This window comes from Agelaius phoeniceus, chromosome 15, assembly GCF_051311805.1.
Source record: "Agelaius phoeniceus isolate bAgePho1 chromosome 15, bAgePho1.hap1, whole genome shotgun sequence".
NCBI classification, from domain to species: Eukaryota; Metazoa; Chordata; class Aves; order Passeriformes; family Icteridae; genus Agelaius; species Agelaius phoeniceus.
In genome coordinates, this window is record NC_135279.1 from 3,451,141 (window position 1) to 3,476,910 (window position 25,770).

General features: G+C 63.1%; 6 protein-coding genes across 6 annotated transcripts; 2 read left to right on the forward strand and 4 right to left on the reverse strand.

The window, feature by feature from the left end:
- Positions 1-13: 13 nt before the first annotated feature.
- Positions 14-3,000, reverse strand: DOK3 (docking protein 3). Its single transcript, XM_054643274.2, has 5 exons — positions 2,940-3,000; positions 1,326-1,619; positions 1,110-1,203; positions 852-1,024; positions 14-770 (listed from the first exon to the last, which is right to left on the reverse strand). The coding sequence occupies exons 1-5, from the start codon at positions 2,994-2,996 to the stop codon at positions 54-56; spliced, it is 1,335 nt and encodes a 444-aa protein (XP_054499249.2). The 5' UTR covers positions 2,997-3,000; the 3' UTR covers positions 14-53.
- A 55-nt stretch (positions 3,001-3,055) lies between these two features.
- On the reverse strand, positions 3,056-8,690 carry DDX41 (DEAD-box helicase 41). Its single transcript, XM_054643273.2, has 17 exons — positions 8,534-8,690; positions 8,350-8,448; positions 8,106-8,265; positions 7,952-8,026; positions 7,608-7,668; positions 6,820-6,956; positions 6,587-6,659; positions 6,258-6,411; positions 6,026-6,162; positions 5,688-5,850; positions 5,468-5,599; positions 5,222-5,293; positions 4,907-5,003; positions 4,433-4,582; positions 4,230-4,301; positions 4,022-4,132; positions 3,056-3,825 (listed from the first exon to the last, which is right to left on the reverse strand). The coding sequence occupies exons 1-17, from the start codon at positions 8,555-8,557 to the stop codon at positions 3,689-3,691; spliced, it is 1,854 nt and encodes a 617-aa protein (XP_054499248.1). The 5' UTR covers positions 8,558-8,690; the 3' UTR covers positions 3,056-3,688.
- Positions 8,691-8,763: 73 nt separating this feature from the next.
- FAM193B (family with sequence similarity 193 member B) lies at positions 8,764-16,513 on the reverse strand. Its single transcript, XM_054643272.2, is given in 11 exon segments — positions 8,764-9,134; positions 9,262-9,337; positions 9,446-10,454; positions 10,978-11,214; positions 11,597-11,792; positions 12,735-13,149; positions 13,426-13,635; positions 13,818-14,040; positions 14,701-14,940; positions 16,189-16,482; positions 16,484-16,513. Coding segments are annotated over 11 exon segments (3,027 nt in total). The 3' UTR covers positions 8,764-9,037.
- A 2,169-nt stretch (positions 16,514-18,682) lies between these two features.
- Positions 18,683-21,973, forward strand: LOC129126960 (lateral signaling target protein 2 homolog). The gene is made up of 11 exons (XM_077186598.1): positions 18,683-18,885; positions 18,960-19,097; positions 19,191-19,393; positions 19,476-19,565; positions 19,673-19,762; positions 19,875-19,976; positions 20,066-20,535; positions 20,662-20,775; positions 20,929-21,027; positions 21,163-21,275; positions 21,350-21,973. The coding sequence occupies exons 2-11, from the start codon at positions 18,990-18,992 to the stop codon at positions 21,479-21,481; spliced, it is 1,521 nt and encodes a 506-aa protein (XP_077042713.1). The 5' UTR covers positions 18,683-18,885; positions 18,960-18,989; the 3' UTR covers positions 21,482-21,973.
- Positions 21,974-22,339: 366 nt separating this feature from the next.
- Positions 22,340-23,880, forward strand: MXD3 (MAX dimerization protein 3). The gene is made up of 5 exons (XM_054643024.2): positions 22,340-22,639; positions 22,713-22,742; positions 22,844-22,958; positions 23,055-23,220; positions 23,303-23,880. Exons 1-5 carry the CDS (start codon positions 22,485-22,487, stop codon positions 23,410-23,412), a joined length of 576 nt encoding a protein of 191 aa, XP_054498999.1. The 5' UTR covers positions 22,340-22,484; the 3' UTR covers positions 23,413-23,880.
- Positions 23,881-23,985: 105 nt separating this feature from the next.
- PRELID1 (PRELI domain containing 1) lies at positions 23,986-25,756 on the reverse strand. The gene is made up of 5 exons (XM_054642866.2): positions 25,582-25,756; positions 25,122-25,347; positions 24,930-25,043; positions 24,648-24,726; positions 23,986-24,253 (listed from the first exon to the last, which is right to left on the reverse strand). The coding sequence occupies exons 1-5, from the start codon at positions 25,671-25,673 to the stop codon at positions 24,117-24,119; spliced, it is 648 nt and encodes a 215-aa protein (XP_054498841.1). The 5' UTR covers positions 25,674-25,756; the 3' UTR covers positions 23,986-24,116.
- Positions 25,757-25,770: the final 14 nt, after the last annotated feature.

Sequence of the window (25,770 nt, forward strand, 5' to 3'; positions counted from 1 at the left end):
CGGCGGAGCCGGGTCCGGGAAGGGCCTTTATTGACCGAACGGCACCGGCCACATCAAGCCCAGTCCCGCGCTCCGGGGCTCTCCCGGCTCAGCAGCCGCACCAGCTTGGCCCGAAGGGTGCTGTGAGGTTTGTGCCCGGAGCGCCCTGACAGCGCCTCCTGCCCTCCGCGCCCCCAGCCCGCGGCCCGGGGGGTCGGTGCCATGGCGGCCCGGTTGTCATAGACGGGCCCCCCCTCACTGCTGTGGCCCTCGGGGGCCTGTCGGCACCCCAGCTCCCACTGCCCTTCCTCCTCCTCTTCCTGGGCCCTGGCTGGATGTGGTTCTGCAGTGAAGATGTTCTCGTAGAGATGCTCAGGGAGCGGCTTCCCCACGGCCCAGGGCTCCCCAGAGCCTGGCTGCCCTGACACAAAGAGGGGCTGCTGGCCCCGGGCGATGGAGGCATAGACGATGGGGCATGAGGCCTCTGGCTCTGGTGGGGTGAAGCGGAGGAGGTTGGCAGGGGGGTGGGAGGCAGGCTGTGTGCCCCCCAGGGCTGAGCTGGGCTGGGGATCATCATTCCCAGGCCCCCAGGGCTGGGGATCAAGGCCCTGTGCAAAGAGCTGGGGCTCTGAGACACAGAAGAGTCTGGGCTCCAGGGTGTCCTTGCCCTGCTGCTGGCAGGCAATGGCAGCAGCCACAGCCCGGCAGAGCTCAGGGGCCCGTGGGGTGCTGAAGGTGAAGGTGCCCTCGCCGGAGTCACTGCGGCGGCCAGCCTCGAAGGAGAAGACAGCCTGCAGGGTCAGAGGGGAGGGTGAGGGGCTGCCACCCACCCTGGGCAGGCAACAGCCCCCAAAAGGGAGTGGGGGACTCACCTGATCCTGGCCAAACTTGCGAAGGAAGGGGTAGGGCCAGGTGAGCAGGGGCTGGCGGGATTGGGGGTCCTTCAGCGTCAGGCTCTGGGGAAGGGCTGAGAGCAGGTAGTGCCCGTGCAGCCCGCAGCGGTTGGCTGCGTCTGTCTGGACGACCAGCACCAAGAATTCAGTCACTGTGGGAGCCAAAAAAACCAGGGGTCAGCACTGCAGCACTGAGCTGCAGCCCACCCCAGCCCTCTTCACCACCCCTGCACGTACGGTCCTGCCATGACGAATAGAGAGAATTCTCCTCCATGGGGACAGCGGGGCTGGGCTGGGTCCTGGCATTACTCGGCACTGTCTCTTTTCCACCCTGAAACAAAAGGATGTGAATATGACCTGGGACAGGAGGGGGAGAGCACAATTCCCCTGCCTGCCCTGGAGCTTCCCAGCTCACCCAAGTCGGGCTCTTGGCTCTGCCAGACCCCTTGGTACCTGGAAGGCCAGCTGGCAGAGCTGGGTGATCCATTCATCGCGCTGCTCAGCTGCCAGCACATAGCTCTTCTCCGTGGTGGTGAGGTAGAAGGCAGCAGTGGCTTTGGGGCAGCTCTGGGTGCCCGCCGGGCCCACGGAGACGCAGTCAGAGAGGCGGATCACGCGGCGGGCACAGCGCTGCAGGGACATCTTCTCTGGGACCGTGCCATCATCCCGCACGTCAAACTTCTCCATGCGGGCCACGCCGGATGGGCTGGCAGCAAACAGCTGGGCTCGCATCTTCCTCCAGGACCTCTAATGCATAGAAAGGGCAAAGGCAGGGAAAAAATGGGTCAGCAAAGAGCTGGCTGCTGTATCTATCTGGCAGCACTGCCCTCCATACAGGGCACAGAAGGGCATGGGGGAGTCCCGGCGCACACCTGCCAGGTGTTGTTGGAGGGCACAGAGAACAGGGCCCAGCACAGACCCCTGAACTGTGGGGCAGGGCAGGCCTGGAGCTGGGCTGAGGGGGGCCTTGCCCCGAGCGGGCTTGGCACGGCTCACTGGGTGAGTCACACTCACTCCTGGCTCTCTGAGCACCAGGTCCTGCTCTTTGTTCCCTGCTGCAAGTGCTGGCCTGCCGACCTGCAGCTGAGCTCTTGCTGAGCTCTCGAGCTGTTCTCAGGACAGACCCTGATGCAAATTAAAGCCATTTTGAGCTGCTGAGGCTCCTGCTGGCAGCCTCACATCTGCTGAGCAGCCTGCTTCCTCCCAGGGGAGCCTCTGCAGCACCAGCACCATGCCAGTCTGTCATGGGATAGCGGGGGCGCATGCCACCATATACCTCAAAAGTGCACAGAGCCTCCGCCCTGCAGGAACCAGATGCAGCCAAGCACCCAAAATACCCACCACCCCCAGCCCACCTGCCTCCTCCATGGCAGGGCACCAGCTCGTCACACACAGGGGCTGCCTGCTGAGCTTCCGGGTCTTGGTTCTTGTTCAGCAGGGAGGTCAGAGTGCAATTGCAGCCCCACACATCCACTGAGACCCCCACAGGACACGGCCACCCTACCATGGTGTGACCAGCCCAACCTACTTCGCCCACACCCGACAGCTCCCTGGAGCTGGCCCGACCCCAGGTACTCTCACTGTGTCGCCCATACCCTGCCCTGAGGGCTGTGGCACTCAGTGCCCCCTCCAAGGGCACAGAGGAGCAGCCCAAGCCACCAGGGTGTTGCTGGATGGTGCTGGCCCCGCAGGGCCAGGCCGATGGAGGGCACAGAGACACATCCCACGTGCTGGCCCAGGGCCCCACTCACACATACACTCACACAAACGCTGGAGCTGCGCCATATTAACGCATGTTTATTCTTCCACTGAGACTCACGCGGTGACCAAGCAAGAAGAACCCAACACATGGGCGAGCCAGAGTGGGTGCCCACACAGATGGGTCCCCTCAGCCCCACAGGAAAGCCCCACTTATGGAGCTGCTGAGCCCAGGGCTCCCCCAAGGGCAGCTCCAATGGGTCTGGCTCCAGTCGCCCCTTCCCAGGCTGCTGAGGGCCTAGCCCCAGGCCCAGCTGAGGGCCCCAGCCCCAGGGCAAACCCTCTACCAACCCCAAATCCACACTTTACCTTTCCAAATTTGGTGTGCTGCACATAAAGGATCCCATCCTTCACTGGTCTCTCCATGGGCCCAGTTCACCCTGGCAGCCAGCGCAAGGATAAGGGACTCTGGCTACCCACAGCGCAGAAAATGTGACTGCTGCAGTCGAAGGAAAGGCATGGGGCAGACTTCCGTCTCAGAGAGACTTCCCCTTTTTGGGGTGTGGGATGGGGGGCAGAGGCTGGGCCACAGGAGGTGTCCATGTGCCCGCCCTCCCCCTCAGAGCAGGGCAGTGGGGCAGAACGCGGGGGCAGAGCACAGGAAGCACCTCGGGGAGCGCCTGACATGAGCATGGCATGCTCCACCTCACCCTGGCTGTGTCCTCCCAGCACGTCCGAGGAGACAGGAACAGCCACCCGAAAATGCATAAATCCAGGTGAGGGACATGGGCCCAGAGAAACTGGGTGGATTTGTGAGGAGCAACACAAGACCCTGACCTCACCACTGCATGGGGTTGGCAGAGGCAGCAGAGCAGTCGCCCCACCTGGGGCTTTCTCTTGCCCTGAAGCACTGCTACCTGCTTGCCCAACACAGCATTGATGTAATGGGCTGTTGCAGCACAGCTCCATACATTTCCTTCCGAGACAGGAGCTTCGTCAGGCTGAGCTGGCAACAGTCCCAGTGACCAAAATTCTGGAAAAGGGCCCACAGCAGTGCAAGGCAGGCCCCTGGGCTGACAGGAAACCCAGGCCCACCCAGGAGCAGCACACCCTCCAGGCTAGAAGTCCATAGAGCTGTGGGCCAGGTAGTCCTTGCGGCCAATGTTGCTGACTTGCTTGGTCTGCATGGCCTCCAGCTTGGGGCAGTCGGTGATGCGATGGCCCAGGCCACCACAGAAGGCACAGCCCCGCTCACCTGCAATGGGAGAGATGGGGTCAAGGCCAGAACAATACACTGCCACACAGTGGGGACAGCAGCCCCCACCCCAGAACCAAGGAGCTACACCAGTGTCTCCCCAGTGTTGTGGCACTGGGAGCTGGAGGGTCCCTTCCAGAGCCCAGGTTTTGCAGCAGCCCCATGGGGGTCCCTGTGTGAGCCTGGGGTCTCTCACCATTGATGTCCAGCATGGTCTCATCCCCACAGTGCAGCACCTGGAGCACAGGTGGCACCTTCTGCTTTGCCTCCAGGAGCAGAGCCTTCAGGTCCATCAGCACTGACTCATCTGGGGGCAGAGACACAGGTCAGGCAAAGCCATCCTGCTTGCTCAGAACACCCCCTTGGCACTGCCCAGCTGCCCCCAGCCCTGTGCTATTCCTCACCACAGGCCTTGTTGATGAAGGTGGTGGCAATGCCAGTGTTTCCTGAACGGCCCGTACGCCCGATGCGGTGAACTGTGGAGACAGGGACAGGATCAGCCCTGGGTGAGCACAGTGTGACAGACCATCCCTGCCCCAGGACACTGCAGGGACAGGCACAGAGCCTTGCTGGCCTCTAGACCCCTCCCACGAGGCCCAGTGCCCACCATAGTTCTCAATCTCCTCTGGCATGTCGTAGTTGATGACGTGCTGGATGGCTGGGAAGTCCAGGCCCTTGGAAGCGACATCAGTGGCAACCAGGACATCCTTCTTCCCATCCCGGAAGGCCTCAATGGCCTTTGTCCGCTCTTCCTGATCTGCAAAGGCCCAGCAGAGAAGATCAGTGAGGGCAGAGCTCCCAGCCCTACCTACTGCAGCAAACACTGTGGCCTCAGAGTCAAGCATCGCTTCCTTGGGCAGCCTTTCTCCCAGTGAGGGAGCAGAGGGGCCTCTACATCCCATAGGGACCTGCACTGTGTTTATGCCTGCTCTGTACAACGTGGCGCTCACGCCTGACACTGTCACAGCCTTTCCTCACACCATCATCAACTGCTCCAAGCTGGCACCTCCCATGGCCACACACATTCCTGGCAGGAGTGGGGTCACACAGGAGCCCAGGCCTCTCTGGGATCCTCACTGACCTTTCCCTCCATGGATGGCCACAGCTTCCACACCCTTGAGCAGCAGGTACTCATGGATTGCATCGACATCTGCCTTCTTCTCTGCGAAGATCAGCACCTGGGGCAGCACAGACATCATATCAGAGCCCCTTCTGCAAGCTGGCACTGCTGGCACCAGCACAGCCCCCTGGGGAAGCCCATTCCCTCTTACTGAGCAGAGCACACAGCACTGCTGATCCCCAGCATGGCTCAGTCATGTGCCCACTCCACATAGGGGGTCCCTCCTCCCAACTCCCCCATGCCCCAGCGTGACCACATTGTCCTCAGCATACTCACAGGTGGGGGGGTCTTCTGCAGGCACTCCAGCAGGTACACCATCTTGGCCTCCTCTTTCACATACTCCACCTCCTAGGAACAAGCAGAGACATGGGTCAGGCAGCAGAGGAACTGCCACTGCTTGGTACCCCTTAGCTGGGAAGGAGGGCCATGAACCCCAGCTCCCTGGCAGAGAAAGGAATTAAGTGCCCTCATGAATGTTTCTGGCCTCCCACACAGGCACAAGGGAGCACCCAAAGACCTCACCTGCACAACATCCAGGCTGGCAGCGCCTGCTCGCCCAACGTTAATGGTGATGGGCTTCACCAGGGCACTCTTGGCAAAGTTCTGGATCTTCTTGGGCATTGTGGCACTGAAGAGGAGGGTTTGCCGCTGGCCCTGCACAGGGAAGAAGCCTTCAGCACTCACCCAACCTGGTATATAGAGGACTGAGCTTCAGGGTGCCCCTATCGTGGCAGCTCAGTACCTTGAAGTAGGAGAAGATGGTGCGGATGTCCCCCTCAAAGCCCATATCGATCATCCTGTCAGCCTCATCCAGGGCCAGGTACCGGCAGATGTCCAGGCTCACCATCTTCTTCTGCAGCAGGTCCATCAGGCGCCCGGGGGTTGCCACCATCATGTGCACCCCACTGTGGGGTGAGAGGAGGCTGCAGTCAGGCCCTTGGCATTCCTGCCCCATGCGGGACACCTCCCTGGCACACAGCTTTCACCCCTATGCTCTCCTCAAGCCAGGGTGCCACTCCTCAGCTCCCTGCCAGCAAACAGAGCAGCTCCAGCCCCATGGACTCCCCCAGAAGGTCTTACTGTTTGATGGTCTCCATCTGCTCCTTGACAGACATGCCCCCGATGCAGAGGGCGCAGCGCAGCGGGGGCAGCCCATCCTCCTGCAGCAGGCGGCAGTAGTACTCCAGGATGCCGTGGGTCTGCCGGGCCAGCTCCCGCTGCAGAGACAAAACCAGCTCGTTCCTACACCTCTGTGCAAGCAGAATTCAGGATTGCAACTGCAAGTCAATCCCAGCCTCCTCCTGGCACTCACTGAGGGACAGATGATGAGTCCATAGGGTCCCTCTCGCTTAGAGAATGGCAGCCTCTTCTCCTGCTCCAGGCAGAACATGATCACAGGGAGGGTGAACACTAAGGTCTTCCCAGAGCCAGTGAATGCAATGCCAATCATATCCCTTCCTGAGAGTCTGCCAAAGAAATGGGGCCAGTGGAGAGGAGGAACATGATGGAACAGCTCAAACCTCCAGGGCTGAACAAGGTGACAGGGTGCATCTGTCACCAGGGAAGAGCCCCTGGTCTGCACCCCTGAGCGGGCTGTGGGAACAACTGCTCACTACTCTGGGATGGGGACAGAGCACTCACATTGTGGGGATGCCTTGGATCTGTATGGGTGTTGGCTGCTGGATTCCTTTTTTCTTCAAGCCTCTCAGGATAGCTGTCAGAGAACAAGGGACAACGCACGTTCATGACCTGAACCATTTCCGCTCTTTTCCCACTCAGGTCCCAGCAGCAGCTCTTCCACCAGTGACAAACACCCCTCAGGCCAACAGCCAGGAAAAAGGTGGGATTGCTTCCAGGCTCCACTCCTGGCCTACCTGCTGGGAACTTCATCTCCTTGAAGCTCTTGATGGGGGGTGGGATGCCCTCCCCCTCCACCAGGATGTGGTACTTCTTGCGCACGCGCTCGTGCCGTGCCTCCGACATGCCCAGGATGTAGCGAGGGGCTCTCCAGCTGTGGTAGCAACAGAAACAGGTGCACAATGAGGCCAGGGCTCCAGAACCAGCAGCTCCCATTGAGGAATTCAGGGGAACTCCCTGTTGGGCTCCAATATCCTCCCAGATAAAAGAGGTAACCCCAAGGGGCTCCATGGAGTGAGTGCAGGAGCAGATCTGAGCCAGTTCCATGAATAACAGCTGAACAGCCTATGGATGGTGGATGGAACACGCCAAAAACATCTGGACACACCTCAATCATCTCTCTGACACTGCCTCAGAATCACTGAAGTTGGAAAAGACCTCTAAGATCAATGAGTCCAATCTTTGATTAATCACCACCTTCACACTGCTGCCTCAAGCAGCACTGGCTCCAAAGGTTCCTCCAGACTCTTTCTCTGGCTTCGTGACCTCCCAGACCTGAAGACCAACCCTCAGACCTTCTAGTTTAACATAAATGTCCTTTATCAAACTTTATTCTATACAAAACAACATCCAATGTGACTCAAAAGCATTTGATTTTACAGATAATGACACAAACCCAGTCACTCAGGCAAGAGGCTGCAGAGCTGCACTGCTCCTGCAAGACTCTGCGGGTTTTAGTTCTCTTCAGCCACCATGAACTGATGTTTTCAGAAGGACAACTTCTGAGCTGTGCTGTGAAACCCACCTGGTTTTGATTGGGTCATCATAGGTGATGCCCTTGGCCATCTCCTTCACCGACATCAGAGCTGCAGGAGCAAACATCATCAGTCAGAGCAAACTCTCCTCCATCCACATCAACCTCACTGGGCAAACAGTTTGGGAGATCATGTCTGGAGACAGAAGAGGAGGAGCAGCACAGACAGCCCCTCTGGCACAGGAACACCCAGTGATGCTGTGCCCAGAGCCCTGTCACAGCCATGTCTCAGCTAAGGCAGGCAGTGCCAGCTGAGGGCACCCATTGTCACCTCCAGCTCTCCTGCTGCCCTGGGAGCTCTGGAGACACATCTGAGACACAGAGCTCCCACTCACCTCGGCCCTCTGCCACGCTCTCCAGGATCTTCTCTTCCTCCTTCAGCTGCTTCTCCTTGGCTGACTCCTTCCGAGCTGGGGGAAAGCAAGAAACAATGAGGGGGTTTGCTGTCCTCTGAAAGCCACCCAGTGCCGCCACCAGCCCCTCCCTTACCTTCCGCCTTCTCCTTGAGGTGCTGGTGCTGGTCCAGCAGACTGATGTTGGACTGGGGTCCCAGCGGGATGTCATCCTCGTCACCGCGCTGCTCGCTCCCGCTGTCCCGCTGCTCCTCCTCGGACACCACCTTCCGCCGCATCTGCAGCAGCTTCTGCAGCTGGAAGGACGCGGACGGAGTGAGCAGCCCGGCGGCGGGAGGGCCGCTCGGAGCCCTCCCCGGGCAGCCCCGTTACCCCATTACCATCTGCTGCTTGCGCTGCTTGACGGGCACGTAGGGCACGTAGTCGTCATCATCCTCTCCGGACAGATCGGACGTGTCCGCCGGCTCCTCGCGCTGCCTCTGTGGGGAGACACAAGTTGAGGGGAGCCTGGGGCGGCACCGGGAGCGCGAAGCGGGCGGTACCGGGGGCCAGGCCCGTTCCCACCTTCCGCTCCGCCACGGCCTCCATAGCTCCTTCCCGGAAGACACACAGGAAGTGACGTCATCGCGCACACCGCCATCGCCTAGCAACGCGCAGGGGGAGCCACTGGGCGGGAGCTGCGACTCGGCACGACGGGTCCCCGCGGCGGCCAAACTTGCGCAGAATGAGTTTTACATCTCCTCGCTCCCGCCCCCCGATTTCCCCGGCGCGGCAGAAAGCAGCAGACACCGGGGTTTAAATAAAATAAAAAATTAAAAAGTTCTTTATTGGGTCCAGCACGGTCCTTCCCCGCGGCACAGGGAGCCGCGTGCCCGCGGAGAGGGGGACGGGACGGCCGGGATCACCCCGCGGGGAGGGGCAGGAGGATGGAGGGAGCCCCGGGGGTCCCCGCGGGGCAGGAGAGCACCGGGGCCCCCCGCGAAGGAGGGGACCCCACCAAGGTGAGGCGGGGGGCACAGTGAGGAGAGGCGAGCGGCCGTGGGTGGGTGGGGGTGGCCCCTCCGCACCTCACTGGGCTGCGCTGGAAGTGGTTTTCTTCAGGGTGAAGTTGGTCCAGTTCACGGCCACCTTCTGCCGCGTCTGCTTGGCCGAGTCTAGGCAGAACCTGGCAGGGAGACGACAGCCCCGGTCAGCCCCCAGCCCCTCTGTGACCCCAGCCCCACCCAGCTCCCAGCCCCTTCATGCCTCCAGCACTGCTGGCAGAGCTCAGCCCCACATGGTTCTCCCCTCACCTTTTGAAATACTCCACTTCTCTGTCAGTCTCGTCCATCTCTGCCCCATCCAGGTCCTTGGGCAGGAATACATCATCTGGGAAAGCAGAGCAGAGGGTCAGCGCTGCAGAGCAGGGAGGGGCTGCCAGCTGGGCAAGGGGCCACCGAGAGGATGGTGGTGCACAACGATGCTCCCAGCACTCACCGATCGAGGTATTGGATTTCTCCACTTTGTTCCGGCTCTTCCTGCTCTTGCCCTTGGGCTGGGGGGAGCCCCCCAGGGTGAGGTGAGTGGCCAGGGCAGGTGGCTGCTGCGGTGCCAGCTCTGGCAGCTCTGCTTTGCCCTCTCCCCTCCGGCCTTTCCACTCGCTGGTTCTCTCCTTGTCCCCCCTGGCAGCGCTGCCGCAGGCCCAAGGCTGCCCCTTGCCGCTCTCCCCGGGCTCCGCGCAGCCACTCGCCCGCACTGGCTCCGGGGCACTGGCCTTGGAAGGGTGCTTGGTTCCCAGCACCTGCCCCTTCCCACCAGGGCTCTCCAGCCGGGCCTGGCCGCTGGGCACAGCTGTGCTGCCCTCTCCTTTCTTTGCCTGCCCGTTCTGCCGCTTGTTCTTCCTCTGCCGGCTCCCCGCGGGCAGCGGCTCCGGCGGCTCTGGCCCTTTGGGCTGCGGCCCCTCCTGGGGCTCCAGGCCCGGCCCGGGGCCATCCACAGCTGAGTCTGCAGCCTTGGACTGCACCCAGATCATGCGGGACAGGCTGGGCACGGCGCTCAGGCGTTTCACCACGCCGTTCTCGGCCGCCGGGGCTGGCGGGGGCTCCCCGGGCCCCTCGCCCCATCGGGGGCCTGGCTCGCCCCGCAGCAGCGTGTGGCTCTTGGCAGGGCCCAGGCTGAGCGGGGCCAGAGCCAGGTCTATGTCCTGCAGGTCAGAAGACCCGTTGAGGTTGGAGAGCAGGTTCTTCTGCTCCAGGACAGCTGCCTTCTTGGGGAAGTCGTTGACATCCAGGTTGAGGTCGTAGACGCTGAAACTGGCCCGGATGGAGTCCTTGATGGTGTTCTTGATCTCCTGCAGCCGGCTGCTGAGGAAGCTGTTCACCCGCTCCAGCTCCAGCTCTGGCCACTCCAGCAGCTTCTCCTCGGCTGGCTCCCTGGCCTGGCTGGCTGCAGGGGCACGCTCTGCCCGCTTCTGGGCTTCTGCCTCCAGCTGGGCTTTCTCCTTCTCCTGCAACACAGGTGCCATGAGGATCATTTGGGCTGGGCCACAGAACCATGGGTGCAGGACACAGAGCTTTGCTCCAGCTTTGCCTGACAGCAAACTCAAGGTGCAAACAACAAGGGCAGGTGCTCAGCACAGCTACACCACACCTTCCACAGCCCCTAAACTGTCACATTTCCCCCATGGACACTGCAACAGCTGGACACTGCACACTTGACACTGCTCTGGGCACCAGGCACCAGAGAGAGCCATGATGGCACCGCCTCTCCCTACCAGAGATGCATGGTGTCAGAATGTGACATGGGGCAGACCATACAGGGCAGCCCAAAGCACCCAGGAGGGCTGAGCAACCTTCTACAGGAACAGAGGGAGGAAGAGCCCTACATGGGAACAGGAACTACTGCCACCTTGGGTAAGAGTGACACAGAATTCAAGAACCCAAATGGATGAAAGGGAGAGAAAGAAAAGCCCTGCCAGCAGCATAGCCCTGCCCGGTCCTCCTGCAGCCCCAGCCCCTGCCCAGCCTCACCTTCTTCTTCTGCTTGTGCCGTGCCCGCTTGGCTGCCTTGGCACTGTTCAAGGGCTTGGGCTCTGTGCTGTTGATGTAGTCCAGCAGCTCGTCCACATTGCGGTGGTCCACAGCGGGCTCCCCTGAGCTGCTGTTGTGCCCCAGTTTCTGTGGCAGCTCCTCTTTTCTCTTGGTGAGGCGAGAACGCAACTTCTCTCGAATCTCAGCGTAGTTGCGGCTCGTGGGAGCGGCCGGGGGCTGTGGAAGGCAATTGCTGTCAGCCAGACACCAGCCAGCATGAGGGGCAGGCAGCCCCCGCTCCCCCTGTGACCTTCCAGCCACTCCCTTCCCCGCAGTCCCAGCAAGACAAGTCAGCACAGCCCTAGTGAGCTCTTCCACCGTGAAGCCACAGGGCTTGGCTGGCTGCTCCGAGCCCTGGGGCCGGGCAGGCGGCTGCGAGTCGGGAGCAAGGGACCAGCAGGCTGATGAAGCAGGGTACAAAGGAAGTGGGGGATGTACGTGCCTGCAGGGAACAGCTGTGGCCAGACCTGCCCACCTCCCACTCTGGGCACAGGGGCCGAGTGATGTCTCCCCACCAAAGCAAGGACCGGGGGTGGCTGCAGACCAGCCCCTCACTCACCGCGTTGTGGCCGAAGAACTCACAGTAGCAGCAGTCACAGAACTTCCCATCTTTCTGGTTGGTGGAGGAGGAGGTGCAGGAACTGCGCTCTGAGCTGCTGTCCTCATCCTCCCCGAGCCCCTCGTCTGCCTCGCAGGGCTGTGGTGGGTGGCAGCTGGTACCGTTCGGGAATTTGTGCCCTTTGCAAGAGGGGTCCCTGAGGAGAAGGGGAGAAGGGTGAGAGCTGAGCAGGCACCAGGGTATCTCAAAAATTGTCCCATGCTATGCATGTACGGACAGCCCTCCTGGGGAAGCTTGTGCCCAAGCAGAAGGATTTGCAGGACGAACCCCCTCCCCTGCATTCTCCTCTTCTGGGGAAGATGCCCGAGGAGCCCACAGGAGCAGCAATCTGTCTCTCCCAGCCCTCAGGGCCTCTGGCCAGCAGGAGGCTGGTGCAGCAGAGCCCCAGTGAGCCAGGCCCTGGGCTGGGAGCAGGGCAGGGCATGGTACTCACTGGGGGTATTGGGTAGCACAGGTGAGGAACACTGGGACTGTGCAGCTGCCAGACATCCTCGTGTGAGGCAGGCCCAGCTCACAAGGGCACAGGCTACCCAGATCAGAGACAGGGAGACCAGGGCACAGCCCACAGTGTCATTCCTCAAGATCCAGCTCAGGACCCAAGCTCTCCACAGAGAGAGCTAATTAGCAGAGAGGAAGCAATGTGCTCTCTTCCAGGGCACAGGCAGCCCAGAGAGGGCTGCAGGAACAGGTGAGCAGAACAAGTCCACAGGCTTCATCTTCTCGAGGACCTTTGCTCAGTGCCACAGCTGCCTGACAGGTCTCACTGACATAGATCCTGTTGGCCAACTGCAGGTTGATCAGGGTGTTCCTTTGGGTCTTTTAGCTGGAGGACAAGCACAGCCTCTTCTGCACCACAGAACCAAGGACTGCCACAGGAGCAACACACGCTGGGAGAGAAAGAGCTTCACCCTCGGTCTGCAGCAGTGGAACTGGCCCACAAAGACAGCAGCTTCCTGCACCACCATGCCAGGGCAGTCAGTCCCTCCACAGGGAGAAGTGCATCCATGGTCAGGGATGGGAGAAAAAGTACGTGGCCCCGCAAGGAGAGGCTGGAAGCAGGCAGGGCTCCCTTACTCACCTGTTCGTGCTGGGCAGCTGGTGGGAGGCAGGAGGAGGGATGAGTGAAGTGCTGCAGTGCCCGTTGCAGGGATGAGCACAGCCCGACAGTGGCGGCGGCATCTTCAGCAGGGGCACGTTGGCGGGGGGCAGGTGAGGGCTCTTGCACGGCCCTGGGCTGTGGGAGGCCGCGCTGGCCGGAGGGGACTCGGACACTGGCTTGGGGGCCGCCGCCTGCGCGCTGGGAGCGGGGAAGAGCGCGGCCTGCGAGGAGGTGCCCAGCGGGAGGTGCGGCGGGGAGCTGAAGGGCCCCGCGTGGGGAGGTGTCTGTTTGGAGGGGATCAGCGCCGGGGGCTGCGAGGGGAGGCCCGTGGGACTGTTGGGAGGAGCAGTGAGGTCGGAGTGCTGATGATGCTCTGAGGAGTGGAAGGCCTCACCTGCAGAGAGGCAGGAGCAGAGACAGTCAGACACTGGCTGTGCTGCACAGACCAAGGCCATGCTCAGAGCCACCCACCACATTTGCACAAGCCGTTTCTCCTCCCAGACATCAGAATGCTTGGGATAGAAGCCATCCCTGCTCACACAGGGCCTTGGGGTCAGTGTGCCCCCCCCACAGGATCCAGCCCTGCCCCACCATGGAGAACAGGGCAAGAGGAAAGGCTCTGGAGCAGCAGGCCAGGAGGGGGCGGCCGGCGCTGTCCCAGGGCACGTACCTGGCGGGGTGGCCCTCCGGCACAAGCTTTTGAACTGCTTCGGCAGCGTCTTGCAGAAGTCGAGTGAGGTAGGCAGAGGCGAGCCCGGTGTGGCGGTGCTGGAGGTGGCAGAGGCCGTGTGGCTGTAGGGACAGGCCTTCAGCCCCGGCGCCATGGCCGACACCTGGCTGGTGCACTCCGGAGACAGAGCAAGGTTGGGGTGCTTGTCACCTGGAAGGAGAGCAGAGCTGGGGCTGAATCCCAGCACCATCTGCCCTTTTCAAAGGGGTCCCATGTGCTACTGGTACTGAGATTCAGAGGCCCAGCCTGCCCACCCTTGCCCACAAGGAAACCACCTAAGCCAAGAACTGAGCAGAAAGCTCCGCTCAACCCCACAGCCAGCTTCAGCTCACCTAGTGCAGCTGGGGGAGTCCCAAGGGGGCTGCCCTGCACGGTCCCGTTGGTGTGCTGCGAGTTCCAGAGGCCCGAGAGCTTGTGAGCAGACAAAAACGAGCTGGGGTCCCAGTCCCCTGAGTTCCCATGGCACGAGGAGGAAGAAGACGAGGAGGAGGAGGAAGAGGAGTGTGAGCCACCCCCACAAGACTGTGATTTGCAGGATGTGTGGGATAAGGAGACCTATCAAAGGAAACGCAGAATGAAGTGGCTGAGGGGACACCTTGGCCCCCAGGTGTCAGTACCAACACTCCCTCCATTGCAGCAGGGGCTCAGCTCATGTGAACCACTTTTATCACTGTCTTGGGAGTGACAAACACCCCCTCCATCCACACCAACACAGCCTGGCTTACAGAGGCTGGGCCATGCCAAGGGCCACACACCTGTGCTGTGTCCCTGTGCTGGTCCCACTCACACTAGGGCAGGGTTAAATAAAGCCAAGCAGAAGCCAACTCCTCTACCCAAACCCCACGCACAGGCAGGCACTTGCCCTGGCAGCCACTGCCTCTCTCTGCGTCATGAAGGGAGCAGCCCCGGGGCTGGGGGACGCGGCACAACGTGCAGCAGAGGAAAGCAGTGGCACTGTCAGCCTTGCCAGCTCGGCAGCTCCAAGCCATGGCAAGCTGCTGGATGAGCCTCCACAGCACCACACACCGCCCCAACAGGGCCTGTCCCTGCTGAGCCACAGGCAGCCCTGGGCAAGGAAGTGAAGGCTGGGATGTCTGGGACACAGCTCAGAGTGAGGATGGGACCCACACATGCAGTCAGTGCCACAGGGCGGTCAGTGCCCTGTCCCTACAGCCACAGCCCTGCCTTCCAAACCCCAGCCCCATAACCGCGTACCGCCAGGGCCTGCTCCTGCACCGCCCGTCGCTCTTCCTCCTCCACGCTCTTCCGGCAGCTCTGGCAGATCCACAGGGGCATTTCTCCCAGGAGGTTCTGCACGAGCGTTGGCACAAAGTCGGGTGGCAGCCTCTCGCCCGGGGAAACCAGCCCATTGTGGGACGGCCCTCCCCAGTCCTTGCGCTCCCGGTGACAGAGCAGGCAGCAGGTCTGCACGGACTGGTTGGCGGTGGGCAGCACCTGAGGAAGGACACACAGACTGTGAGTCACCCAGGTGTGATCTGGTGCAGATGTGGGGCAGATGAGACAGTGAAGGAGACCTCAGGACGCTGACACTAAACCAAGGAAATTCTTACAGGCTACATGTGGTATTGCACCTTCTCCCACTGGAGCAGAGCAGCCTCAGGCTGACCAGCTGCTTCCAACCTGCCATGTGCCAGATTAGGAGTGTCTGGGCTTCTGGGAAGATCACACCATGCCAAAGAGCCAGCCTTGCCACCAAGCAAGGCTGGGAAGCCATCAGCAACTCCCATCATCACCTCTGGTACAGTGAGACTGAGGGTACTTGCATGGCAAAGCAGCACCCACAGAAATCCCAGAAAGGGATATGAAGGGTGGGTCTGACAGCCTCAGCTCTCCCTCCTTGCCCATCAAAGATGCCCCCACTGTGTCACCCAAGAGCCCCAAGCCCTCTCTCCCGCCTCTTTGTTCTGCACAGCCAGCGGTGCTGATGCGCCAGGGTGGGGTGCAGCCCCCCGTGCTGCTTCACGCTCTCCCTGCACAGGCACAGCCAGGTTGGGGCTTCCCTGCAGGAGCCGGGCTGCATCCCTCGGGCTCGCCGGAGCCCTGACAGCCGTGACGAGCCCGGCGTGGCGCGGGCGAGGGGGCCCCCATTGTCTGCCGGCGCAGCGGGGCCCTGCCACAATGAGCCGTGCATTGAACTGCTGCTGCCAAACAGATGGCGTCTGCAGGCTCAAGGTGAAGCAAAGGTCAGAGGCCAAGGAGAGCAGAGTGGGGGCACAGCCCCCCTGCCCACCCACGGCGAGGGGGGAGCAACCGGGCCACCCCGTGTCCCAGCTGACACCGCCACCATGGCGGGTGACACCATGGCTGGTGACACCACGGCTGTCCCCAATCCACCCAGCACATCCACGCCCGGCGCCCACCCGCGCCTCGGTGCCCACAACCCGGAGCAGGTGGCGGCAGCCAGGTGTGTCCAGCAGGGAGAAGCGCGCTGAATGAGGATGCTGGAGCCACCTGCCATCGCCCAGCGGCAGGGCTGTGCGGGGCTGTGCGGGGCTGGGCCCGCCCGCGGGGCGCTCTGGGAGCGCTCCCAGCCCCATCCGCAGGGATGCTCCGAGTCGGGGGTCGGGGCGGGGATGGGCAGGGCCCGGGGGGGATGGGGTGCAAGGGGCAGGGCCCCATCCCCGCGCAGGCTGAACCCCCCTCGGAGCCAGCCCCGTGCCCGCCGCAGCTCTACCCCGGTACCTGCGCGCTGCCTCTGCCCGACTCCCCGCCGCTGCCCGCCGCCGCCGCCACCTCAGGCGGGGCGGGCGGTTCCGGTGGTGGTGGCGGCGGGGGAGGCCCGACGTCGGGACCCGCCATCCTGTCACGGCGAGGCCCGGAGCCACCTGCCGCCGCTGCCGTCGCCGTTGCCGCCGTTGCCGCCTTGTTCCGCCGGCGAGTCATGGCGAGCCCGCCGCAGCCAGGACAACAGCCAATATGGCGGCGCGGCCCGTCCGGCCCCTGCCCGCGGGAAGGAGGGAGGGAGGGAGGGGGGAAACGCTCGGGGAGGTGAAGCCGCCGCCGCCATCTTGGGTGAGGGCAGCGCTGCGCCCCCTGGCGGGCAGGGGGAGCGGCGGCAGCGCCGCGTGTTCGAATCCGCCCCGCGCCCCGAGGCTCCCGCGGGTCCTACAGGCGCCCGCGCCCCAGTCGAGATCGGGGGTGCATCGCGATCGTATCCCCACCTGGATCATCAGAGTGCAGCTCCTCCGGTTCGAACTGAAAGAGAGCAGGATTAGGTTAGATATTAGGAAAAAAAGTCTTTCCTGCGAGGGTGGGAAGGCACCCAGGCTGCCCAGAGAAGCTGTGGCTGCCCCATCCCTGAAGGTGTTCAAGGCCGGGCTGCACGGGGTTTGGAGCGACCTGGGATAGTGGGAGGTGTCCCTGTGCATGGCAGTGGGATGGAATGAGATGATCTTTTAAGGTCATTTCCAAACTTCTCTATGATTCTGCACAGGACATAAGAATTTCACCCTGTGCCTGAGAGCATTGTCCAAATGCTCCGGGAGCTCTGTCAGCCTTAGGGCCATGATCACTTCCCTGGGGAGCTTGTTCAGTGGCTGACCACCCTCTGGGTAAAGAACCATTTCCTAATATCCAATCTAAACTTCCCCTGACACAGCTCTAGCCATTCCCTCGGGTCCTGTTACTACCACAGAGAGCAGAGATTGGAGCTGCCTTCGGCTGCCCCTCCTGAAGACACTGCAGCCCATAATGAGGTCTCTCCTCAGTCTCCTCTTCTCCAGACTGAACAGACCAAGGGACTTCAGCAGCTTTTCATGTGACTTCCCCTCTAGACTCTTTGCAGCCTCCTTTGGACACTCTCTAATAGCTTTATTCTTCTTTTATTGTTGTGCCCAGATCTGTGGGGACCTGTAGGACAAGCAGGGCTCCAATCTCACTGTGTGCTCAGGGATCCCCATCCAGGGGAACCAGGACATGGCTGAAAACAGAGCTGGAGCCTGTGGGGTACACAGTGAGCCCCAACAGCGGGGCCAGTCCCACGCCTGCACCCATCCAGCACAGCCGGGGCACTGCCATGACGCAGGGACTTTCTGAAGCCGAGGAGGTGCCACTGCCGTGTTTGTTCAACCATCCTCCACGGATTCTTTACCCATGATTCCACCCCATTAGGCTTCCAGCCACCTGAATTATCGGCACCCACATCCTGTGGCCAGCAGTGCCAGGTCTGGAGCAAACACGTCCTTTGGCACAGCCGGGGTGGCTTGCTGTGGCCAACACCCCGAATACCCCCCGGCACCTCTTCTTGGCCACTTGGTTCCTCTTTGTCCCACCGAGGGGCCACTTTATCCCCTTTCCACTGCATTACCCGCTCCACTCCCCGTGCCCTGCACAGTAACGATGCCTGCGGGTGCTTCTCCCGGTGTTCCCCATCACTCCGGGAATACTGTGGGAAGAGCTGAGGTGTCCCTGTCCACGGATTGTTGGGCTGCGTGGAGAGAGGAACCGGGGGAGGATAGCCGGGGATGCAGTCGGGAATTTGAGACGGGAACCAAGAGCGGGAAGGAAAGCCGGCGGTGAAACCCATCCCGCCCCACGGCAGACGCACCCTCACCCTTCCCATCACAGAGAACCGGTCCGTCGAGGAGCGGGACGGGTCGTCCCGGTGCCGGGACTGGGCGGACCCGCTCCGATCCGCCCCCCGGGCGGTGCCCGGTGCCGACCCGCCCCGTCGGCGAGCGGCGGGCGCGGGGAGCCGGGCGGCGGCAGAGCTGCGGGACGCGCCATGCTGCCCGCTGCCCTCCGCCGATGGCTCCGCCGACCCAAGGTGAGACCGGGGAGGGTCGAACCGGGCCGCCCTCCCTGCGCCCGGGACCGGCGGAGCCCCCGGACGAGCCCGTCGGGGCGATCCAGGAGCTGCGGCCATCCCGGGAGCAGTGGGGGCGGCCGGGGACCCTCTGGTGGAGCGGGAGGAGGAAGCGGGGGGACTCCTGGGGACCTTTCCCTGTGTTTACAGCCACGCACGGATCGGTTCCAAAGCTGCCGGGATGCGGCTGAGCTTGTTCATCCTGCTCTGCCCCCGGGGAAACTGAGGCACGGGTGGGTGGGGAGGGCGGCGCTCCCCGGGAGGAGCCAAAGCTGCCGTGGGAGGTCCCACGTACCTGTTCCAATTGTGTTCGTGGATCCATGGGGTCCGATCCCCCCGCGGCTGTGGGAGCGGGAGGTTTGGGATCCCGCTGGAGCAGCACGTGGAGATGCGGGGTGCCCCCACCATCAATCACCCCTCTGCCCTCCCCGCAGCGCTCCGACCCACGCCTGCTCTCCCAGTTCTTCTTTGCCGACGAGAGGGTGACACGGGTGGTGGCCGAGATCAACGGGCTGGACGCCGAGCTGGATCCGCAGCAGTACCTGGTGCTCCTCAACCAGCTCCACCTCAGCCAGGTACGGGGCCAGCCCGGACCTCGCTGTCACTCGGTCCCCCGGGAGGCCGTAGGTGACACCCCTGCCGTCCCCAGGCTCACCTGCTGGCCGTCCTGGAGCGCATCATGGAGGAGTGCATCCCCACGCAGCGGCACAGCCGTGACTACCTGGTCAAGTTCCCTGAGGAGCTCTTGGTGGACAACTTGGGGAACCACATGCTGTTTGCTGCCGAGGTGAGCCCGGGGCCATGGACACCCCACCGTGAGCTGACCCTGGGGACAGGCATTGCCTTGGGTGCTGGCTGCTGACAGTCCCTGTCCCGGCAGTGTCTCCTGGCTGGGACCTTCCTGGAGATGGAGGAGTCAGATGGGGCACAGCTGCGGCCCAAGGCCAGGAATCTGCTGTGCAGCCTGGAGCTGGTCCGGACAGTGCTGCGTGAGCAAAGCCTGAGCCAGCCCAACTCCTACCCAGAGCCTGTCCGGGCTGTGCTCATCCAATTCGACCGTCTCTTTGCAGAGTTTGAGCTGAGGTAAGGGGCAGGGTGAGGCTGCTGGGGTCGTGGTGGGCTGTTCCAGGGCTATAGGGGCCTCACAGTCTCCCCGTCTCTCCAGCTACGTGTCCTCGCTGGTGGCAGTGAAGTCTCCTGATGAGATCTACAGGCAGCAGGAGATCATTGTGCTCTTCTGTGAGACAGTGGAGCGGTGAGTGAGGGCGCTCTGCGTCAGGTGGGGGCTGCAGGGACTCCAGCCCCAAGGATGGGCAGCCTCCCTAGGCTCAGATCCCTGTAAGGGTGTCTATGTGTCCCCAGAGCATTGCACCTGGGCTACCTGACCCAGGAGATGATCGATGGCTATGAGCCACTGCTGATGTTCACCATCCCTCGCCTGGCCATTATCAGGTGGGTGCAGCAGCCCCTGGTATGTTCCCTGTCCTGTACCAGCCCCTTCTCTTCATGGGGACTTGGGGTCCCAGGCAACCCCTGACATGAGCTGGGCTCTGTCCCCTCACAGTGGTCTCCTCATCTACCCCGAGGGACCCCTCAGCCTGGAGCGGAGCCCTGAGGAGATGTCCCGGGTCTTCAGCCCCTTCTACAACCTCCTGAAGAAGATCAGGTGTGCAATGGGGGGGCGCTGGGCAGGGCTGTGGGGCAGCAGTGGGGCCCTGACACTGACCTGGAGCTGATGCCAACCCCTCGCTGCAGGGACCTGTTGCGGGTGCTGTCAGCAGAGGAGCTCTGCCTGCTGGAGAGGAGCCTGTGCACAGCTGAACAGGAGGATCCCTGCAGTCCAGAGGTGCCCCCAGCCTGGGGGGCAGCTGTGCCCAGTGTGGACCCTCCTGCTCCCTTCAGTCTTCTGGAGGTCCCCAATGCCACCCAAGCACTCCCCACCTGCACGACACAACTGGGACCCCCCAGTGCAGTGGATGACCTGGGCACTGACTGGCAGCAGGGGTGTGCAGTGGGCCAAGATAGCAAATCCCTGTCCACTGGGACAGGGATATCTCACACCATCCCTGGTATAATGGTCACCTCCTCCCTGCGCAGCCCCCAGCCCCTTGGGAGCAGCCCAGGGGTGGGGGTCAGTGCCACCCCTGGTGCCCGCTGCTCGGAGCTGCGCTCCCGCTACAGCAGCACCAAGGACATGCTGCACACCCTCTTTGTCTGCATCTCGGGTGAGTGACCCCCAAGTCAACCCCCAGCACCCTGATCCCCCCAGCACCCTGATCCCCCCGAGCACCCTGATACCCCCCAGCACCCTGACACCCCCAGCACCCTGATCCCCCACCCTCCTGCTGCAGGGGTGGCCGATCAGCTCCAGACCAACTTTGCCAGTGACATGCGAAGCATCTTGAAAACGGTCTTCAAGATTGTGTGCTCGCAGGCGGAGCCCTCCGAGGAGCAAAGTGACAGCAGTGAGTAATCCCCAGGGACATGTGGGACTGCTCTCTGCCCTGCCCATCGCTCATCCCTGGTGAGACAAGGCCACAGCCCTAGGCTTGGGAAAAACGTGGCCATCGTGCCCGCCCAGCTCCAGCTTGGCTGGGCTACAACCTTTGTCCCCACAGAAGAGAAAGATGGTGACTCCTGTGTGACAGATGCTCCTCGTGTGGCTGACTGCCCGCTGTGCTCCCGCCCTGCAGAGGCTGCCAGGCTCCAGAGGGCAGGTGAGGGGCTGCCCAGGTGCTGTGCCTCTGGGGCAGGGTGTGAGGCTGGGGCTGATCCTGCCCAATCCTGCCTTAGGGGGTCTGGCTGTGAGGGGAGCCAGGCTGAGGGGTTTTTACCGATGTTTTGCCCAGCAGGTGCCCGGCCCCTGCCCGAGTGGGTGCCGGACAGCACATGCAGCCAGTGCTCTGCCTGCCGCTCGCCCTTCACCCTGCTGCGCCGCCGGCACCACTGCCGCAGCTGTGGGAAGGTAGGACAAGGCTGGGATGGGACATGTGGGGTCACTGGGGGACCCAGCTCAGCCCCTCTCTGGTCTCTTGGCAGATCTTCTGTGCCCGCTGCTCACCGAATACCGCAGTGCTGCCCTTCTACAGCCAGAGCAAACCCGTACGTGTCTGCACCCACTGCTACAGCACACACGTCCCGCCCGCATCCCGCTGTGCCCGGAGCCAGTGAGAGCCCCTCTGCCCGATCTGCACTGCAGGAGCCGCACAGCTGGGTGCCCAGGGCCGCTCCGGGGCTGCAGGGCAGCACCTCGGCCCCGTGGCTGTCCTCAGAGCTCGGTGGGCATGGTGGCAGGACCCCCCCACCTGGCGTTAGGCTTCCCCCGGTGCACAGGGGCAGGACCCCACACACGGCGGCAGCCCGTGCGGAGTGATGGTGGGTGCAGGACCTTCTCTCCTGGTGCACCGTGGCCTGCCCTGCTTTGGGTGAGCTGCTTGCCGCTGCCGTGCACCTGCCCCCCGGCTGGAAATGTGCTTCGTGGTGGTTTTTTTTCAGGTGAACTTTGGCTGCTGTTGGGCCCGGGGCAGAGTCTCCCCTCGGGGCCTGGCCTGAGAAGGTGCAAAGAGCCCTCACATGACAGCGGGTGCCCCGGGGCCGCCCGTGCCGTGCCGTGCCGTGCCGTGCCGTGCCGTGCCCGGGAGCTGGGGCCCGGCCCTCCCCTTCCCTCCTTATCGCCTCCACCCTATGGATTTTAATAAACAGATAATAAACCCGTCTGTCTGGGCCGTGTGGCGCTGCGCCGCGGCGATCCCGGGCGCGCTGGTGGGAGCGGCTGGTGTGGGGACACCCGTGGGCTCGGTGGGGCGGGGGACGAGGTCCTGGGGGCAGCGGGGCGGGCGCGCTCCCGCGCGGGCGGACACGGGCGGGCGCGCTCCCGCACGGGCAGACACGGGCGCGCCGCGCCCCGCGCGTGCCCGGGCACGCGCGTGGGCGGGCGCAACTATCTGGGGGCGTGGCCTTAGGGGGCGTGGCTCAGGGGTGAGAATTGCTTAAACACCGACACGGGCGTGGCCTGGGCCTGGGGGGCGTGGCCCGCGCCGTCCCCTCCCGCCGATTCAAATTTGAAGCACGCGCTTTCCCGCCTGAATTTGTTTGCCCGCCGAGGTGACGTCAGCGGCGCGGGGCGCCCCGCAGCCAATGAGCGCGCGGCCCGCGGCCCCCCCAGCCTCCCGCCATGGAGCCCGCGGGCAGCCGCATCCAGGTGCTGCTGCAGGCGGCCGAGTTCCTGGAGCACCGCGAGCACCGGCACCCGCTCGGCCTGGCCGGGGCCGAGCACGGCTACGCCGCTCTCTGCCCCGCGCCGTCGCGCCGGGCCGTGGGCAGCGTCAGGTGAGCGGTGGATGGGTGGGTGGACGGCGGCGGGCGGTGGCGGCGGTGCTGATCACCCGGGTCTCTCCCGCAGGTCGGTGCACAACGCGCTGGAGAAGCACAGGTACGGGGGCGTGGGGGGAGAGCGGCGGGGCAGGGGGTGGTAGGGCCTCCGTGCCTCTCCGTGGCTGACCCCCGTCTCGTTCCCGCCGTGCCCGGCCGCAGGAGAGCCCAGCTCCGGTGCTGCCTGGAGCGGCTGAAGCAGCAGGTACCGCTGGGCGTGGGGCCGGCCCGTTCCACCACGCTGAGCCTCCTGCACCGTGCCCGGCTCCACATCCAGGTGAGGGGTGGTGGCACCGGCAGGGTCGGGAGGTTCCTGTGTGGCAACAGGGCCGCGCAGCTCGGCCCCCGCTCATGGCTCACCGGGCCCCCACAGAGGCTGGAGGAGCAGGAACTGAGGGCACGAAGGGCCAAGGACCGGCTGCGGGACCGGCAGCGGAGCCTGCAGCGGCGGCTGGAATCGCTGCTCTTGCCCGCCGATGGGGAACGGGCACGGGCTGACAGCCTGGACTCCTCACAGCTCTCAGAGCCTTCCGAGGAAGGTAAGGAAGGGAAAAAAAAGAATGGGGGTGGGCAGGGAGGGAAAGCAGCCAAGGGCCTGACCCGGCCTTCCCCCGTGCCCAGAGGATGCCGAGGTAGAGGTGGATGGTGTGGTGTTCAGCGGGGACCTGCTGCCCGGCTTTGGCACCGGGAGGGACCACAGCTACTCCAGCCCCCACAGCCCCGCCTCCTGACGGCGCCCGCTGCCTTCCCTGCACTGCCTGCCCGCCTCCTTCCTGCTGGAAACCCAGCCCCGGCCAGCCTCAGCACAGCTGCCAGGCTAAGGGGCCACAGATGGGGGCAAGAGTTCGGCCTTACCCCCCTGCAGCCGGGTGGCACTGGCTGTGGCACTGGGTGCATGGGGCTGGCACTGCGCTGTGGCACCCGCTGTGCACCACAAGGCACTGGAAGAGGTGCTGGAAGAAGGCCCGGCTGTCACTGAGGACACTCTCCTGCCTCCCCCTGTGCACCCACAGGCAGTCTGGGGGCTGCCTGATGTGGGTATGGGACAGTGCTGCCCACTGCAGACATGACTACAGGAAAGTTCTCCTGCCCCTGGAGCGCCAGGAAGGGGAAACGAGTGCATTAAGGAACCTCCCTTCATGCTCCTGCAGCCACCCTGCTCTCTTGTACAGACCCAACACTTTTATAGTAAAGGCACTTGGTAAAACCCTGGCCTGTGTCTTCCCTGCAGAGGGCTGCACCCCCAGAGTGCAGAGCAGCCCTGGGCTCTGCTCTAGCCAGGCCAGCCTCAGCCAAATCAGAGGTGGGAGGAGATTCTTTAATGATAATTACATCTCAGAAAGGGTCAAGCAGCAGCTGATTGTCAGACTTATACAGTTTCTTTAAAAATATAAAATCTAAGGAGTCTCCTATCTGTCCTGGTGCAGCTGGCCCCTCACACGTACTGCTTCTTCTTGGTGGCTGCCTTGCTTGCCAGGTCCTTGGCTTTCTCTGTAGCAGCCAGAGCTGTTTCCTTGGCTTTCTCGGTTGCTTCCTTGGCTGTCTCCACCAGTGTTTTGGATGGAGCTTCTCCTACAACATGGAAGCCATTAACCCCCACAGGAGTGCCCGCCAGACCGGCCCTGCCACCCAGGCACTTCCCCACACGGGGAGGAAGATGAGCCTGGCGTTCCTGCCCCCAGCAGGTCAGGGCACGTCCAAAGGGGAACCACAGGGGCGTGACTGTCACCACGTTCCACCCCCTCCTGCCTGCACAACACCCTTGCCCAGCTCTGCAATCACTGCTGGCCTGATCCACTCAGGGAAGAGCAGGCTGTGCCAAGACACAGGGCAAAGGCAAGGGGTGAGGATTTCACAGTCAGATTAGTTCAAGCAACAACCTGCCCATGGACTGGAGTGTTCCCAGTGTGACCTCTAACTCCAAGAGACCCATCCCGGTCAGCCCCAGCCTGCCCTTGGTGCCCACCTTGCATTTTTGCTAGCACATATTCAAATCCCTTAGTGCTCTTGGTCACGTTGCTTTTGAACCTGGCCAGACCAAACTCCTGCAAGAGAAAAGTCAGTGAAGGTGTGAGCCCTGTCACACACAGCCCCTGGGGCTTTGTCCCAGCTTGAAAAATCAGAGTGACTTTCACAGTGATGGTTCTGGGTGCCTCAAGAGCTCATGAGGATGGGGGGAAACAAAGGCAAAGGGTGTAAAACCAGCACGAGGAAAGGGGAGAGCAGCAGCTTTACTGCTTGAGCTCACCTGGATGGCCCGCGAGACGCCGAAAAGGCTGGAGGATACCCAGGCTTCCCGCTTGACCTCGGTCCAGTTGCTGTTCTCGGGGTTCACCCGGTACTCGCAGCGCTCCTCCACCACCTGCACGAGGCACAGCCCGGCCGTGGGCACTGCTGGGTCCCCTCCAGCCCCCACACACCCGCCCAGCCCAGCACCTACCATGAGACGAGCGTGGTTGATGTTCCAGGTGAATGTGGTCATGGTTCGGTTCTTGGGGTCCACGATAGAGTCCTCCAGGATGTAGACGGAGTGGGCGACATTGGCTGGGAAGAAGCGCTCTGCCCAACGCGGCATCCGGTTGGTCTTGGTCAGGAGCCGCCGAGAGAGCAGCTTGTGGTCCGGCGTTACCTCCCGGTGCACGATGTCTTCGGTCAGGACATGTTTGCTAAAATAGGGAAGGAAACATCACGCCCTGCTCCTCGCCAGCTCTCCCCCGGGGCTGGCAATCGTCAGGAACTGAACGACTAAGGCAGGGAGGGCACCGGTGGTGCGGAACACCCATCCCCGCCGGCCGGAGCCCGCGGGACCCCCGGGGAACGGGCTGGGCTGGGGACCGGGCGTGGCACCGATCCCAGGTGGGACCGAGCGGCGGAAGGGGGCGGGGAGAGCCCCGGCGCACCTGTAGGGGTTGGGGTAGCGCTGCCAGAAGGCGGCGAACACCTGGTCCCAGGGCCCCTTGAGGACGCCCAGGCTGGCGCAGTATTTCCCCATGGGGCCGCCGCTCAGGCCCGCGCCTGCTGGGCGGCCGCCATGCGGCCCGCGCGCCCCGCCCCGCCCCGCCGCGCGCTTCCGCCCCGCACTGCGCACT